The 18,733-nt window shown below is 38.9% G+C and overlaps 2 protein-coding genes across 2 annotated transcripts in view; both read left to right on the forward strand.

The window, feature by feature from the left end:
- LOC108596600 (probable serine/threonine-protein kinase dyrk2) overlaps positions 1-18,733 on the forward strand; it is a 53,851-nt gene that overhangs the window by 6,457 nt on the left and 28,661 nt on the right. The window contains exon 2 of the mRNA XM_017982529.2: positions 4,151-4,196. Within this exon, the coding sequence (XP_017838018.1) occupies positions 4,151-4,196 (46 nt within the window). The remainder of the gene's footprint in view (positions 1-4,150; positions 4,197-18,733) is intronic.
- LOC108596601 lies at positions 14,321-15,627 on the forward strand. Its single transcript, XM_017982532.1, has 5 exons — positions 14,321-14,625; positions 14,681-14,783; positions 14,840-14,909; positions 14,999-15,316; positions 15,373-15,627. Exons 1-3 carry the CDS (start codon positions 14,377-14,379, stop codon positions 14,899-14,901), a joined length of 414 nt encoding a protein of 137 aa, XP_017838021.1. The 5' UTR covers positions 14,321-14,376; the 3' UTR covers positions 14,902-14,909; positions 14,999-15,316; positions 15,373-15,627.

Genomic DNA, 18,733 nt, shown 5'->3' on the forward strand with positions numbered 1-18,733 from the left:
TTTCTATGCGCATTGGTGACCAAGCGGTGGCGGCGGCGGCGGCGCAATGAGCTTGCAACTTTGTGATGCCGATTGAGCCGACAGTGTCGACTGCCGCTTGGGTGAGCAGGCGGTTTGGTGTGTCTCTCGAGCTTTTGTGGCAGCGGCGGCGGCGGCGGCGGCGACAACATCAGTTGAAATGATTGATGCTTGTGGCACTCGCAGTTGTCAGCTTGCCTTTGATGTGGCCTGGCACACACAATTCAGCAATTCCTTTAGACTGCCACTGCACTCCACTCCAGAGTCCACACTCCACTTTCGTTTTCCGACTAAAGACTGCAATTTATGCAGCATAACTTGTGAGTTTAGCAAAAGCCCAAAAGAGTCAGCGCATTTGCCGTCAGCGTCTAAGCGTTAAGCCGCTTGGCCTGCTTGGCTTGAATGGCGTAAGCGGCTTAAAGTGCGCCAGGAAACAGCAACAAGGCCAGACAGACGGACGGAGCGAGACAAAGAGACAGTGGCACAGACATTTGTGTTGACAAATCAATTAAATGTGAAATTTAAAGGCGCACAGTAGCTGCGACAGCGACGATCAAAGCTGCGCGCCACAGCTCGAATTAGCATTAGTGCAACGCCAACGTGGCAAAGTGGCAGCCAGTCAGCCAGTCAGCCGAGCTTGCAACACGCAAGGGCCGAAGAGCCTAGGCAGGCGCCTTATCGAAAACATTGATGGCCATGTGGGCCTCTCATGCAAATCGTAAAGTGTGAAAACAAATTGAGTTGCCCCGAGCGGAGGCAACACACACACACACACACGCACACGCATGCCGCATGCAGCGGCGACTTGGGGCAGATAATTGCATTCGATTTGTAAGCCAAGATTAAGGGCAGTCCAAGCAGCAATTGCCAAAACTGATGCCAGCTATCCCTCCCCCCCCCCCCCCGCCCCCCTGCACTCTCTCTTTCGATCTCTCTTTGCTCTTTGCGTGTGCGATCTTTGACTTAATTTATGTCCACTTGACAGCAGATAATCACTTGAAATGTGGGCCATGAGTTAAGTGATTATATAAATTTAGCTCGCATTGACCCCCACTATGCGCATATGCATATGCAGCCAGAGGCGTAGCTCAAAGGGGTATATAGAACAACGCCATTTACCCCTTTATCGGTCAGCTTTACTACTTCCATGCTGAGGCGACCTTCACGAATTGATTTGCAATTTAAATTGGCCCAAAGAAAAAACAACTGCGGCAATCAAGAATATAGTATAATTAAGTTATTACATGCCCTTGGGCCATTACCCATGTGGCGCTAAGCAATACACAAAATAAGCACTTGAGCGAGAGTGTGCATTGCTTTATGAGCACAACTGTAGCCCAGCAGCAGGCAGACCACATTTCATGCCTAATTTCATTTGACAACAAACGGGGCAAGAAAAAAAGCTCAACATATTTTACACATTTCACATAATTTTTGTATACATGTCGAGGTGGGGGCGCTGTTGTTAATTTTGGACATAATTGCAAAGCGCAGCAAGGTGGTGGGGCGAGGGGGTATTGGCCAGCTGCAGCTCCATGGACTGGTTATGACAGCCCCAATGACAACTGGCAACTGGCAACTGCTCTGGAGTGCATTTGAATAATTTGCAATTAAAAGTCAAAACTCTAAAACTGAAAACGGCAAACTGCAAACTGAAAGCGTTCAGCTGCGAGCCAATCAAGCGGCTAAAAACTGTCTGGGCCAGCCACTGTGGCGTATGCGTAATATTTCTATAAAAGTTATAATTGGCAGCGAGCAGCAAGAATGCAACAAAATGTGGCGTGTCCATCAGCTGTCCAGCGCCTTGAAGCAGCAGCTACACTTGACTCTTGATGCTGATGACGATGCTCAGATGAACAGATGAAGACGGCAGCTCGAGATCGAGATCGAGATGCTGTGCCTGCGCTCAAAACCAACACCCAACTGTGATTCCAATTAAACGCCGCTTTGCCAAACAGCAACAGCAACAGCAAAAACAACTTCAAAAGTCTGTTAGCTGCAACTACTTTCAGTTTGCTTTACTGTTAGCTATTTCCATCTCTCTCGCTGGAGACACAGAAATTGAACTTGAATGTTTATGTGGCAGCCGCTTTAAATCATGATGGGGGGTCTGGCTTACACTCTACCCCATCGACTGCCCCTCCTCGTCCCCTCACACTTAATACCTGCTCTGGCGTCTAAATTGTGCACCTGTCAACATGTTGTCAATCAATTCGAGCTGTTGATATGCTGATTGCCAGCGTTTGATTGATTCGACGATTAGGCTTACGAGCTATTGCCCACTTGAAATTCCTTAGGCTTTTTCGAAGCCTCGACAAGCTAAAGATATTTTTGTACATTTATTTATGGTTCTTTGAAATATTAAGCTCCAATAGGGAAAAGTTTACAGAACCATGCAACATTCAAGGGATTAAGTATCCATTTGAGCTCCACTCTGTTGCATTCTCTACAAGCTTACAGCTATAAGAAATCGATAGGCTAAAGGACCTACAAAGTAATCACGTTAAACGCACAAGGTTAACCAATTCCACAGCGGCTCAAATGCTTAGTATGGACATTTGTTCCATTTTAACACACTTTGACTTGGGCATCGACTGTACGATGACTAGGTGGTACCTTTTTTAGGGAATTCCAGGCAAAGGGTGAAAAAAGCTTTGGAAATTAATAAAGCTATCTGCAGTGAGTAGAGGAGTTTCTGTATAGCAAATTTGGTGTCCCTAGGTCTTATATTCTCTGAGTTCTTGTTGCTCATACCGACATGGCTCAGCTTGTCTTGCTAATCAAGAACCAAGAATATTTCTACCCCATAGGTTAGCCTGTTACATATATTTGGACAACTTAATAATACCCTCTTTCATTTTTTATAAAAATGTCAAAGTGTAAATGTAAATATTTGCATAAATATTTATAGTTTGGGAAATGCCGAATAAAATGCAAGCATAAGCATTACGACAATAATCCAACGGCCAGTTAAGATGGTAATTGAAAGATGCCTTGGGTTGGGTCATGATATTTATTTAAAGGCTGTACTCAGTGATTTAGTATTCAAAGTGTATTTAAGTTTGGTAGTCTTAAAATTTAAGATAGTGTTAGATCTGTTGGCAAATAAAAGTTACATCAAGTTTTTAATCCTTTCAATTATCGACCGTCCACTGTATAAGCATTAAAGGCATTTATGTGACTGGCAGAAATATTTTAATTTTACTCAAGCTTAACTTGGTTTACTTTCTCAACTTTCTCCATTGCATAAGCAGCTCTCAAGGTCTCTTTATAACTTGCTCTCTCTCTCTCTCCACTCGCTCGCCCACTCTAAATACATTTACGCTATGCACAGTTTCTAAACCAAAAATAGTTTAGCTGCCGTCTTTCACTTGGTTTTGTTTCCGCTGACAGGAACAGCTGGCAATTTGCTGTTGCTGTTGTTGTTGGTGTTGTTGTGGGGTTTGGTTGCTCTGGTGTTGGTCAGTGTTAAATTTATGCATGTCTGACACCTCGCAGGAAAGGCTTAACTGTGCCGGCCTTTAACTAATTGCATAATAAATTCAAGTGAATTTATTGTTTAGAATTTATCTGTCTCAACTCTGCCTCTCTTAAAAATAAATGCAACACCCCAGCAAGCGCTCTTAATAAATGTCAAACGGGCTGTCAAAATAACTAACTTATACTTTGAGGCGTAAAGCCCCGTTGCCAAAATGTCTATCCCTCCCTCTCTCTCTATCTCTTTGTTGCAGTATTTAGTCCTAAGCTTGGGTTGCCTTCAGCTCGAGCTTAACGTATGGGCTTGACTTACTCGGTAGCACTCAGGTCGCTGTCTTATCGGGGGAAGTACCGTTGGCAAGTTTGTTGTTTATGCGAGTGAACTGTAAAAATATCGAGACGGGTGTAGTGATAAAAAGTCATTACAAATATTAAATTATTGCTATTATCTATTATTCAAATGGAGTGTGCACATGATTAACGGCTTAAGGGGGACTACGGCCGCTAAGACCTTGAGATTAGTTCCAGCTTATAAATAAAATAAAAGCCATGCAATGTGCTAAAAATAATTAATTCTTGGAATTATAATAGGTTACATTTAAATTTAACTGACAAGCAGTACTCATCAATCAATTTTAAAATATATTCTTTTTAGGTTACCACAGCTTACGGTCTATGCCAAGATTATTTACCTCCTGATGGTAAGTATATATGTAAATCAAAAAATAGATATAGAAATAGGGTTTCCCCGAAGTCAAGCAACAACCGCAAATCAAGACCCCGCCTAAGTCTACAAACTATTCCAAATATTTTATCTTAATATTTTACAATAATTATCGTCAAATTGTCATTTATTGGGAAATTTCTAAAGAAATCGCAAACACACACACACATACATCGACGTGTGTGTGTGTACTGTGGAATTTACAAGTAAATAAATAATAATAAAATGCCAACAACTGCGCGCTAATTAAATTATACTGTATGCCTTTAGCTTGTACTTGCGCATTTTACAACAACAGTAAATTCATTTTATTTTTATATTTTACAATCAATTTAAAATGTTTGAGGAGTGTTGATGGCAAAGCAGCGGGAAGGGGAGGGGAAGCAGGCTTTGTGTCTTCCAGCCGAAATAAATAACTGGCATTACTCAAATTCCTGGCGCATGAGGCAACTTGGTTAAACGCATTTACAAGTTCCGTTTGACGTAATTTTTCATTACATATCAAGTTAAGATACGCGTATCTACGTCTGCCTGTTTATTTATTTGTTCTAAATTAACCGTTTTCTTCTTTTTTTTCTGCAACTTGTGGCGGCATGTGCGACTTGAAGTGTATGCAAAGTATTTGCTGAAAGCCGCAGGCACATTCTACACTCTTCCAGTGTGAAGTCCTCAGTCTCAAGAGAAATATATGGCCTTTGGCTGTAGTATATTATTTTTTATAATTTGAAGCGCGACATTTGCGCCGCAAGGCAGCAAAATATATAAACTCATAAAATTGTATAACAATTTGGCAATCAATCAATTGTTTATAGCACGAGTTTAGACTTGTCTGCTGCGATTCAATATTTATTTCTTAGTTTATTGCACAATTTACAGCCTCAGCTGTGGCTAACTATTTATTTATTGGCCACACATTTCCGCTTACCGATGTTCAATGCGTTCTGCTCAACGGCGACTTTGTCTTTAACTGAAATCTCAGTTACTAACCCTTTGCTAGGGTTAGTTAGCCCTGCCTTCGCCTTCAATTATTATTTTTTAATAAACTTAATGCAATGAGCACTCATTAATGCCCAGGGGCTAATAATATTCTGTGGCGACAATAAGCGTGTGCCGTGCAAATAAATGAGCAATCAAGGGCCCAAATTAGCGGCGCTTTTTATGGTAGCTTAACACTTTGCTTTGCTTTGCTTTGACGTTGACTTTGATTGCCGCGTCAATTGGCGCCAGACCAGACCAGACCACTCTTTGCACTCGTATGTGTGAGTTACTGATACGCTCGCCATGATTCAGCACTTGGGTGGGCTTTAGCCCAAGGCCATATTTGAAAACCCTATAGCCAGCAATAAGTCTGTGGGCACTGCATGATGAAATTGGCAACATCTAGTTGTCATCTGGCAACTTTAATTACAATCTATCACATTTCAACACTAATTGAAATATAAACATCTGGAACTCGATATGATTTATGCGCTTATGCTTACAACAATTTCAAGAATTCTCTACGCACACATCGATAAGGCCCAGTTTGAAATTCAACACATTAACAGTGAAGCATTAATGTGTGGACCTCTTTCTATTCGAACTTAACGCGATAAACTGGACAAATCAACTGCCACTTTTATTTTTTATTCAAATTCAAATGACAAAAGCAAAGTCCCAGACCAAAAGTCAGCAGCAACAAAGTATAAGCCATGATTGTTATCTCTGCAGCCCACATCAGATCGGAAAATTGCATAGCCCTGGGTCCCAAGACCTTGCGTAGGGCACTTTTCAAAGTAACAACTCGGCAGGATACGGGATTTTCAGCTCCTGCGGCCGCTAGACCCAGCAGCAACAGCAGACCCAATGTTTTTATCATAGCCAACACTTGTACTGAAAACGCTTTCCACTGCCCACTTGCTTTTATAGACAAACAACTAATTACATGTAATTAAATATGGCATTAATTAGTTAAGTGACCACAGCTGCTTTAAAGCTAATACTCCCTACTGGACCTTTAAGAAAGTCATTAATATAAAAAAAGCTAAGCGCACCAGCACTTTGTCAATCTTCATACAAAGGGTTCTTCATTTATTCTAATGGTAACCATTCTGACTAGGTCCATAACAGCTATTGATGGATACTGCGATTGAGTTTAAAAACTTCAAAACTGAACTTTATTCTTCTTTTTAACTAGAACAAACTCTGTTTTGAAATACGAATTAGAGTGTTCGATTGGATTTAAAAATTGTTTTCATTCGCTACCCTGCAGTACGGCTGGTTGCAATTGGTGAGTTCGTTGGTGATTTCACCAAATGTTTGGTATTACAAAATTATAGCTTAAGTAATGAACTTTCAAACATTCAAATTGAGGTATATATATTTTTTAGAATAGGAAACAAAACAGGCTGGTGTTTGAATGAATGAAGCCCCATATTAATTTCACCAATGTTTTGTGGCTGGTCGGGTTCCCCAAGTGTATACATAGTTCGTCATCTGTTTGGGAATCACATAAATAGCTTTTCTGTCTTTATTTGCAGTACCTGTGCTTGTGTGTGTGTGTGTGTGTATGTGTGTGTTTGTGTGTGTGCTGCGCTATATTTCTTAACTTTTACTGTTTGTTATTAGGTGTTGTATAGAGAGCACTCTCCTATGGCGCATACCCGAATGCGCTTATCAACAAATTATTTCAAAACCTTAATTGAATTGTCAATAGATGGAGAACCGTTTTGGTTGTCTGGCAACAAGCTAAATGATAGGCAAGCACAACAGGAACACCAACAACATATATTTTTAGATATATGTATATAGTACTTCTTGGTATTGCCTCTATATAAATTCCGAGAGGCTATATGTATGGAAGTGTGTCGTTACTCTTATTGCATTAGATAAGAACTATTTGGAGTCTTCGCGTGTCATTATAGTGCCGCCTTAAGATCAGCAGCGGCACAAACTTTTAATTCGAACTGGAGCTTCGAGTTCGAATGAACTCTTTTCGAACTCTAATTTAAATTTCATTCCGCCAAAAGGTTCCGCTTAGTCATTACCTAGTTCCCATCATTATGACTCGCACTGTAATTGTTGCTATTATTATTTGTTTTTAATTTTTGTTTTTTTTTTTTTATGGCGCCTTGTTTATAAGCCCATAGAATTGCCGATGTAAAATGAATTTTGATTAAGCTCACCAGCGGAAAGTTTTTTTATGCGTCGTATGTCGCGTTTCAAAAACGTGCACCCCGATAAATGCTGAAATAATATAAAACGTGTTTTATTTTTCGATATTCATGACGGGCATTGATAAATGGGGGCCTCAAAAGATTAGTTTGCATTGGGCATCCTGCACAATTTGAGCAAATATCGAAAAGCATATGCTCCATACATCTGTTTATCTTTTTATGTATGCCTAGTATATAGGGCAGGCCTTGGAAACTAAGAACGTTAAATTTACAGGCGCCATGGCGACACACAAGTTTCTTTTACAGTTCGTAGATACAATTACGAGTGCTACGTTCTGTGTTTACGTTGGAAGTTGGAAGTGGAACTGGACAGTGGACGTCTCTGGTTTTATATGCCAGTCTTATCGAGGTGGCATGATATGAGATATGATACGAGTATGATCCCTCTGTTGGAGCATTGGGGCTGTCACAAATGTTTTTACTTCAATGGAACCAAATGCTTTACTATGATTTATGCAGCCACAGAACTTTTCAATAGAAAACTTTTCTTAACAACTTGCCCTTTACAAAATATTCTCTTAATGACAATCTCTCTCTTACACTCTGTCTGTCTGTCTGTCTGTCTCTCTGTCTTTCTCTCTCTGGCGTGCTCTGGGCTATTTGCTAGCTATTGCAACTACCGCTATTGACTTTACTAATGTCTGCGCAAACATTGCAGTTCTGACAGACGAGAAAGCCACCAATGCTGTTGTTCGATTGCAGCCGAGACAGTCTAGGGCATAAGTATTTGGACAAAATCAATGGCAAATATCTCAGGACTTTAGTGGGGTGGATGATGCTAGGGGTAGTCTTAAAAATGTTTGCTTATTTCGATTGAATATTTATCAGGGGTCCCACCCAAAAATCACTTCCGCCTGAATTTCACTCCATTTTCACTCCATCTGGCATTGCATTCAGAGTAATTATGTTTCCCAGAATTTCTAACTTTGTTATTTTTTAACTTTCTTATCACATTTATTGGCCACCGGACAAGCCTTGCTCTGAGTGCTCCCAGTGTTTATTGTAAATGTTTGACTTAGAATTTAAAGAACGATTGTTAAACTACTTTATTCAATTCAATTTGCTTCCACTTTAACACAATAATTTTATTAGAATTAAAAATGAAGGATATCAGAATTCTTATGGATAGAACCAAAAGAACACTTTGAAACTGCCTAATATCCAAGGTAAGTTACCTTGCACTACTTAAAGTAAAGTGCGATTTATGTGTCAAAACGCTTATGGATACTAGTGTATCTACATATAGTAAGTACATATGTATTTATGTTAACCTGATAGCAGCAAGTCTGATGCCTAATGCTGATGGACTGTCCACACTATCGGAGGGAATCTGGCCAGCAGTTCTTAGTTGGACCCTTGTCTTACTCCAAAGTATCTCAAAAATGTTGATTGATTTTACTGCTGAAAAATGTGTGCGTAAACTCAGCCACTTATCGCTTTAGATTTATTGTAGAAAGAGTGCCAAAGCAAGCAACACCTATCATATCTTGTTAATAATTCGCCAATCATTCAACTCGAATAATAAACAATATGAATACATGCTGTTATTTGCGTACATTCTTATCGAGCGATTGTCTATTTTTACCATATTTCCTTTCACATGGCTTAAGAACTGAGATTAGTTGAAAATCTGTAAAATGTATACTCTATCTGGGTCAGGAATTTTATCAAATATATGAATGTGCTATATATAGTAAATTTTCTTTAAATGCGCTTTATTTTTTGTACGCCCAAGACGACGTGGGTCAGTTACGATAACAGTTGCGTAAGGTTCACCCTGGTGGCCCTGTAACTACTGTAGCGGTAGCTATTGCAACAGTGTCGCAATTAGTGGCTTAGTGGCCACGAGGCGTTAATTAAAACAAAGTTCAATAACTTATAGCCTAACCGAATACGGGATACGCTTGCAAAAGATAAAACTTTAGTCGAAAGTATTTCACTAATCATTAATTTAGGCAATATAATCGAATATCTCAACTATTATCCAATAATATATTATATCTAACTGTTAAGTTCCCAAGTTCCAATACTCTACACGAAGCACTATTTATGCTCGTATCATTATACAATTTCAGTTTGAATAACAAATTGATCTGAACAATTATTTTGGGGGCACACACACACACGCAGACATATTGAGTCTGGTTTATGTAAATATTATGAGAGAAGAAAAATCGTTGGACAGTCCAAACACAACAAATACGTATATATGTTTATAGGTATATTGCTTTTGTTCAGCATTGGAATGTTGGTTGTGGGGCTTAAGTTATTGGGAATGTGAATTGTTGGCTCGATAGCGTTACCTTAATATCAACTGCCTGAGGCCTAATGCAAAGTGCAAATAGTAATTATAATTTATACATTAATAAATGCTATGCAAACATTAGATTTATCAATTATTGCCAATGTGGCCGGCCTGTCACTTTGGCATTCGCCGCTAACTGCCGCCGCGCGCTCCACTCCGCTCCCCTATCAGTTGCCAAAAGCTGCCCAAATACTGACTACTGACCCTCCTCCATTCCCCCATTCCCTCAGCAGATCTCCGTGCACCTGGTAATTGTACTCTGTCCGCAGAAGCCCCTTCAAACTGCGTTGTTGTATGTGTCTCATAATCTTATCACCACACCACTGCCTGCTCTTATTGATTAATAAAAAAAAAAGATACTGCTGACACCCAATTGTGTGTATCTAAATGCGACTGGAGGCCCAGCCACGGACTCAACGCCCCAGTCCCAGTCCCACCGATGACAGCCTGCAAGGTGAGCTCGCTGGAACGCCTGGCGCTTGCCGTTGACAGTGAGCAAACATAAGCCAACAATTATTTTATAAGACTGTTTTCCTTTTTTTTCTTATGTTTGGTTTTTGTTATTATTATTATTGTTATTGTTATAATTATGGCGCAGTAGGGGCATACTATCTTGAGCTGGCACGCATTTCTTTAGATTTAATTTGTTGGTGACATCTGCACACAGTGGGCAATGTAGAATTTATTTTTGACCAACTGCTCTTAACATAAAACGAGAATTTTACTAGTGGTGGCTTATACGTGAATATGTAAAATTATTGCAAATAAGTTACTTTTAAAATATTCGATACATGCACAAAAATTGTGGAAAAAGTATCGAATCCTTGTTAATAATTAGTTTCTCATAATAAATTAAACATTTGTTCATTTTAATTGATAAAATAATGTAAATATATCTTTGTTATCGAAATTTAAGAAAATGAATTATCACCAATAAAAATAATAGGTAAATCAATATGTTAAATTTAGTTTAATGGATATTTGCATTAGGGATTTCTTAACTTGACACAATTTCAGACTTTTGTTGAAAGATAATTCCTCAATTTGGAAACCTCATTTAATTAGGGGCCCAAAAATAATCAATGCATACCACTGTATACCAATGCTTTTGATGTTTTACGGTAATACCAACAAGAATAGCGCAGCGCATCTTTCGGACTCCTTTGACAAGCTACACTGAGCAAAATTGGTTAAGCCCAAAGACAGCAGCAAGCCCCTCTGACATGGCGCCGTCTGTTTGCGAATTCAGATAAGCGTTACTTTTTGAAACGCCATCAAATGTTGTCTCAAATGATAACAAACTGGTCGAAAATAAGAATTTGAACAACAAAGACAACAACAATAGCCAACTTGCTGCGTATCCCTGAACTTTCAATGCTGTTTGCTTGGCCTAATTAAAGGCCGACCTACTCTTAACCTCCGCAACAGGAAGCACGCATTTTTGGTTGTGGCAATGCACTCTCCCTTTTTATTTTCATTTCATTATCAGTAATCAAACTTCCGCCAAGTGTAGAAGAGACACCTTGCCACACCTAAGTCAGCCCCTGCCGTGGCTCTGGGTCTGGGTCCAGCGGTTAATAGCGCCAGGCGGCAGTTCTTAGTCATGTTGGTTGTTGTTGTTGTTGACAATGCTTTATGACGATGATTTTTATAATTGTAGATACATAACTGTATCTACAAGATATATTAGCTTATGGGCTTTATATGCATATAATATAATTTGAATTGTGTTTTTGACTTGTGTCACCATCACCTGAGCAGAGCTGAGCGCAAATTTGCTTGTTGTTTATTTCCTGTAACATGCAACACGCATGCCGACCAAACTTGCCTTAGGCAAACCGACTCCACGCATTGCAAAATATATAACTTTCCTTATCTGGCAGTCTCGTTGTAATCTAATTCTTTTATGTGCTAACATCCGCCCCAAAGGCAGCCTAAACGCATTACACAACACTACAGGGCAAGGCTGTATTACATTCGGGAGAATGAACTTCAGTCAACCCTCGGCTATCAAGGCCCTCGCCGTGGTTAGCGAAAGCTTCGGCAAAGAAGCGGACATTTCGTATTGTGATTTCAGTTATTGAAGGTTTCGGATATTGGACCGAAGAACCTTGGTTAACCGAGGGTCAACTTGTCACAGAGATGAACGAACGAACTAGTTCCCCGACCTTTGTGGTTTGTCCAATCGACCAGATCGTAGACAATTGGGAAAATAAAGCTACATTATGTGGCCCTTCCAACAGAACTTTAATGAAAACCTCTGGTGTTTAGGATGACTCCCCGTCCAGATCAGCTGACCTTTAGCTGAAATCGAACAACGTAATAGCGCTACAATTTATCAGTTCAGCCGAATAGCCCTGACTTGACGTTAAAAGGAAATATAAATAAATAGCCGGGAACGCCAACACAGTCAGCATGAAAATATTTGTGGAATTTGCATAAAGTATTTTAGCCCTAAGCTCCTCAGATGACTGTGAATTTTGCTATACCCTTGAAGTGGGCATTAAATTGTGTACTGTATAAGCTCGGCCGCTTATCAGGGCCTTACGACAATTGAGTGTAGCTAAAGCAAATAAATAATAAAAAAAACAATGCTTGTATGTTATTTTTAGTGAGCAACTAATTAGTTACTGTATTAATCAATTATTAAAATTCTGCAGCAATTGAGTTGAAGCAGGCGCTTCATTTCCTTTTTCACGAGAAACAAATCAATTATGACAACAACAGCAAAGAGAAAACAAACACAAAAAGTTTTGTTTTATTTTGGATTAAAAGCGTTGACAAGCGCTATGTTATGTTTTGATAAAAACAAAAAAGAATGCCCCGATAGTAGAGGCATGAAGACGTAAGCTTTGCCACACGCCACAGCAACTGTTGTAGTTAGTTTTATCTCGACTTGTAATTGAAACTGAAACTGTTAATTTCCTGTCAGTTGGCTTGTCAGCTGGCGCAAGCTCACAATCAGACTTAAGACGCTGCCAAAGCTGAAATGCCAAACCATTTTGACCATTTCTATTTTGGCCAAGTGACCGATTCTATTTTGGGTGCGCATTCGAGCATTAAAAACCGATTCGTTTGCCTTAAGTTTTCAACAATAAGTGGAAGTAATTTTGAAAGTCAAACAAGCTATGCAAATTGTGACAATTGTGTGGGCCAGACGCGCCTTATCGACTGCGTGACTTGGCTTAGGTCAGTTTGGAGACTTTGCCACAATTTGCGGCGACTGCGAACACGTCCAACCGAATTGGCTTAAAAGTATTTGCCAATTTGCAATATGAGTAAGCAATGTATTCTTTGCCGTTTCTCCGTTTTCTCCACGCGCTGAAACAAGTTAACTTACACAACATGTTAACTCAATTAAAATTCCATTGATTGATAATGATGAAGTGGCTGTTGTAGGTACATTCCCCCAAACAAGCTTGTAATGACACTTGAAGATACTCATGCTCCTCCCTCTCCCTCCTCCTCCCCACACGCTCACACACCCACTTGAGCCACACGTCTTTGCCCTCGCCCTCGCCCTCGCCATCGCCCTCGCCATCGCCATCGCCTTTGCGCATTGGCACCGCCAAATTTGTTATCAAAGCCAATGACCTTGTCTGATTTCATGAATATAGACTTTGGACAAATATTTCAGGCTCCACGCAATATTCTGTTGCCAGTTGACCGCTCAAAGTTCAAGCGCAGACACTTGTTGGCATTTGCTGTGGATTTCAAAAATGTTATGAAATTGATAAAAGCAAAACAAACTGATTTAGTTGTATTTGTAGAAAGGCATTTTATTGATATGCTCAAGTTATTAATGTCAAAAGCACTGTTGACCAATTACAATTCTAAGAATACTTTATATTATTTTCGAATTGCGTGCGTCAACATTTAGTAATAGTTTTATTTTGGCCTTTCCAATTTGAGAGCAATTGAAATTAAAGATAATTTCACATAGATAATTTATTGCCACCCATTTATAATTTACAAGCGAAACAATTAATTTTGAACTATTTTTCGATACAAAATGATCAAATCGCTCTAACTATTATTGATCTAGAGATAAGCCTATTGTTGCCATTTGAAATAATTAAAGGCCAGTCCAAAGATAAACAAAATTATTTGCTATACAATATCAATTTTCACAATTTATGTAACCATCTTATTTATCTTTAGAAGCATCCAAAATAGTTCAATACATTTTGTTGAATAATGTTTAACTAATTTTGTGTAATATTTAATTTTGTACATAGTAGTGTTTAATGCTTCGATCCAATATATTCTATAATATTTCCTCAATTAATAAAAATCTGTCACTTAAAATAATTTTAGATTCCTTCCAGCAGGCTTATTTACTAAATCGTAATATATATAGCTGTGCCTTTTGGTGGAGCCGTATTTCTAAATTTGCCATTAACACATAAGAGCCAACCTCTACTTTTAAAATCCGACGTGGGTATTCGCGGCGAAACCCCCACCTAACTGTTCGGTCGACCTGTCGCAATTCTTCTTGTTGTTGAACTGTTTTTCATTAAGATTCTTCGGTACAAGTAAAATAGTTATGCCCTTATTTATTAATTCGGATGTCAGACATACATGTATTCAAAATTTTGCAACCCTTTGCTTTGTTTGTCAAACTTTATTTGTGAGCCATGCGTTTGATGAAATTTTGTTGTTGCCTTCCCTTGCGGGTTGGTGTAATCATAACAGGCTGCCTGTTCGGCACAATGGACTTGGTACTGGGCTCTATTGGCTTTTATATGGTGATTAAGAACGACTTTCCGCAACCAGTACACAAGTTCTTCGATAAGATGGATACTCGCACTTGTGTCGCGTGCTTCTCCAGCGTATTCTATCTAATGTCCATGAATGATGGCATGCTCATCTATGGCGCAGTGAGAGTGAGTGCCCAATCTAATCTAATGCTAATCTAATGTCGTTCTTGTTTAAACTTAGAGGAAAGCCGGATATATGGGTCCTTGGCTTATAGTTAATTTCTTGGTGCTGATTTGTACAATAGTCACGGCTCTGCTCAGTCCAGTGGCGATTATTCGCATTGGTACGCATACGCAATGGAAAAGCTTTGGGCTTTTGTATAATTCAAATTACTTTCAGCTCTGCTCATCTATAGCATGCTGGTGGTCAGTTCCTTCTTTGATGAGCTCACAGAGTACTGAAATTTCTGGTGAATATTAATTGTCGTTAATCCAATACACATTAGTATTATAGTATATATATCTGTATCTTTGTATGTGTGCTTGTATTGTATATAAGGTCTCGGGCCTGCAGAAGGTAGCAGGCAGCAGGCAGCATGCAGTGCTGTCAAAAGCTGCGCTTAAGACTCATTAAAAATCCATTAAACTCGATAAAGCGATACAAAATGAATACACAATTTACGTTAATAAGCTTTACACAAGCTGTCTGAGAAGTGGAGCACTTGGCGACAGTTTGGGCCCAGAGCAGACAAAAACAACAACAAAACCAAAAACGCGCAGCAAATAATAAAACAAAAAACAAAACAAAACGTCCAACTGAACGTCTCGAGTCTCGAGTGATGACGGCCACTTAAAAGTCGCTTCAATTTTGGACTCGGTGAGTGCATTTCGATGTTGCATATGCAAATAAATCATTCCATTTCGAACTCGCAGGCATTGAAGGCTTGAACTGAACTGAACTGAACTGAACAGAGCTGAACAGCAAAGATTGCCACAAGCCTCATGTGGCTTTAATTTTTCGAACCTCAGCCCAAACTCAACTTTCAGATGGTCATGCATCTGTTGCACAAACATCAGATGTGGCAGGCAGTCTATATATCTATCTATCTATATATGAAAATTATAAAAATGATTCAGGTGTAGCCAAGATTAGTAATCAAATCAACAGTAAATTTTCAATACATATTTATAGTTTGTTAATGCTCAAAACTTATGAAAATAAAAAATACTTTATTGCATAAAATTCATAGGAATTGCTTAGTAATATTCTTTAAAAAAAAAATTGAAAAGATCGGAACGCCTTATTTTTCAGCAGTTATCTCTATTGAATTAATGAATTATTTTTGATGTTTATTATATTTATCAATATAAATAGATGCGAGAACCAAGATAACTTGTTGGCAAATTCTTAGAAAATAATACTACAATATAATTATAAATATACTGATGAATGCAGTAAAAAAAAATATGGGTATTAATAAAATTCTTAAATGTTAACTATTAGCGAAACAAATTTTGGACTTCTTCTTTTTGTTGATTTTTGTAGACGAAATTAGATTAATACTCGTTATATTTGATCCCATACAAATTGTATGATTAAGTTAAAATATATAAACTTTTAAATGCGCTCCATGAATAATCACAAGGGCTTTATCTAAAACCCTTTCAATTAATATCTTTGCACCTGTTCTGGCACCTTGTTGTTTACCTTTAGTCATAGCGAAGCCTTTGGCCAGTCTGTGGATAATCGTTGCGTTTACTGCTTGTTCAAACAAGCGGCCAGCAGTCATAAAAAAGTACGCGTATCTACAAGATATAGATACACGCTCGCCCGCCCGCCCCTCAACTGCAATTGCCTGTGGTCGGGTGAATGACACGCCGAGTACGTTCATAGGGCGAACCTGGGCGCACAGAGACTAAGTGAGAGCGGGAGTCGGAGCCAGAGTCGGAGATAGAGATGGGGGTTTAGACGTGCTGTAACTCAAATAAGCCACACACTGTGTCAAACTTCATATCAGCAGCGAGCATCGATAAGGCAGCTACAATGTTTCATACACTCCAAAGTGTAAGCTCAAGGAGTTGAGAGAGCAGGGACGGACGAGGGGGAAGTATTATAGAAAATTAAGTTATCAGACGAGCCGCTTAGTGCTTAAATTTCAATACAAGAACAAATTTCTTTTGGACTCACAACTTTGTGTAATGCCAACGACAGCATAAAATTCACTTTCCATTTATGAATATAACCTGCGACCACCCGGCCCACCCGTCGCGTATTTTATATGCGCCACAATATGCATATAGTGCAAAGTAACTGGGGAGTCTGCTCAAGCTTTTTTTCTAGCACTAATTTATGGCGCACCATTAAGAAATGTCTATAAAAAAGTGCGCCTAATTGAAATGCGAACGCAGCTTGTTGTTGGTGCTATTGTTGTAGTTGTTGTTGTTGTTATTGCGGGCGGTCGGACAGTCAGTGAGCTTTTCATTTTGACCCAAGTGCCGCCAATGCTACGGCATGCAACTGCAGCAAGCCGCCATGCAAATTACTGGCCTATAACCCATATTTATGTATCCTTTCTCCAACAACAAAAGCAGCAGCAGCAACAACAACAACAACGTGAAAATAAAGTACACCTAATGAGATTTTCCTAAAAGCTAAAATCATAATTTCCACGCGCAACCAAGCGCACCAAATTGCCATCGCCTCAGTACTCAAAGTTAAAGGCGTGGCTCATGCCACAATTCGCTCAAAGCACTTTTTCAAATTTTATACACTTTAACATTATTTTTATAACAAAAATGAAAATGGGCATGTTGATAATGTGCAATTGTATGTAACAGGAAGAAGGGGACATCATAAAATATAATGATCCACAAGTCAAATTGAGTCCATTGAGCTCTATCCGTCTGTATGAGCAACAAGAACTCAGAGATTATAAAAGCTACAAATACCAAATTTCCTATATAGAAAGCTATTCATGAAGCAGCTCACTTTGAAAAGAAATGGAACTCCTCCCCCTCTCCGGCATAACAAAAATTCAACTTACACCCACAATAATTAACGGGACTCAACTTGATCGAACTCAACTAGGAAAATATGTAAGCCAAAGTGTATCAAATCGTTCGCCAAGTTTGGTGAGTTCTAGCTTAGTCTTCCAATGAGAATCACACCCGCAAGCAGCCCTAAAAAGAGCTTGCAGTTGGTTCATCAATTTTACTTTCTCTCTTCCCTCTTGTAACCATTCATTTATATAATGTTAAGCGCAAGAGTTCGTTTAAATCTTCGGCTTAGATGTGGTTTGCCAATCAGTTAAGAAATCAACTATCGTTTGCGATCCCCCAAGTGCATTCCAGCCAGCTTTTAATAATTGACAAGAAAATCACTCACTCTCGCTTCTTGCCTTAAAAGGCATTGGGTGACAGCTTTGAGTAATTAGTTATGGTGTTAAGCTACCGTTGAAAAATTTATGAGTTCGGCCACATCTGTGTTGTGGTTAAAAATAATTTACAAGATAACCTTCTAAAGTCTGACATCGTTGTTGACATGCTCAAAAAGCGACTGACAGCAGCACAAATTGTTTGATAATTGTGCTACAAATAAATACTTTTAATCTAAATTTATTTGTCTATAAATTAGCGGTATATACTAACAGATATGAAGAGGGGGGCTTAAGTTTCAAAAATGTAGATCTTAGTTTTCAATAAATTTTCATACAAGTTCTTATAGATATTAGCGTTATGCCACCAAATGTTGCATACTTCCAGGTTAGTTCTATGGTATCTTACGAAAGGATTCCGCCATATTCCATCCGCCGTTGCTATCTCTCCATCGCTTATTATCTTTTTCACATGTTTTCTCTTTTCTTCTCTTTTGAATTGGCTTCTCTCTTACTCATACTATTAGTCTCTCCTTCAATTACCCTCGCCCGAGCTTTTGTCTCTCTTTTTCCTAATAACACTTCTACTATCCTGTATTTATCCCTTCCTCTTTTATTCTTTGTCTCTCGCATTGTTTTTCTCTTTCTATTTATCGCTCCTTTTATATATCCCAGATTGTGGCTTTCTTTTTCTTACAGTCATACCTTTATTCTCTCTCGCTCTTTCTTTTTGTCAAGTATCTCAGTTTCATACGATCTTAATCCATCTCCCTCAACCTCTCCATTTCTTTGGTACTAATTTCCAAACAATTTTAGATTAAATTAAATAATTGATGACATGCACTTACTTTATTAGGCTTCATTAATATGTCATTATAGTAGTATTCAAACTCAGAAAAGAATATGGCAAACTTGATACT

This window comes from Drosophila busckii, chromosome 2R (genome assembly GCF_011750605.1).
Source record: "Drosophila busckii strain San Diego stock center, stock number 13000-0081.31 chromosome 2R, ASM1175060v1, whole genome shotgun sequence".
Lineage (NCBI taxonomy): Eukaryota > Metazoa > Arthropoda > Insecta > Diptera > Drosophilidae > Drosophila > Drosophila busckii.

Excerpts from the sequence above, each read along its gene's own strand:
- LOC108596601 (XM_017982532.1), top strand. The coding sequence starts at position 14,377 with ATGCGTTTGATGAAATTTTGTTGTTGCCTTCCCTTGCGGGTTGGTGTA. Across the intron at positions 14,626-14,680 it reads TCATCTATGGCGCAGTGAGA|AGGAAAGCCGGATATATGGG; the intron begins GTGAGTGCCCAA and ends GTTTAAACTTAG. Across the intron at positions 14,784-14,839 it reads AGTGGCGATTATTCGCATTG|CTCTGCTCATCTATAGCATG; the intron begins GTACGCATACGC and ends AATTACTTTCAG.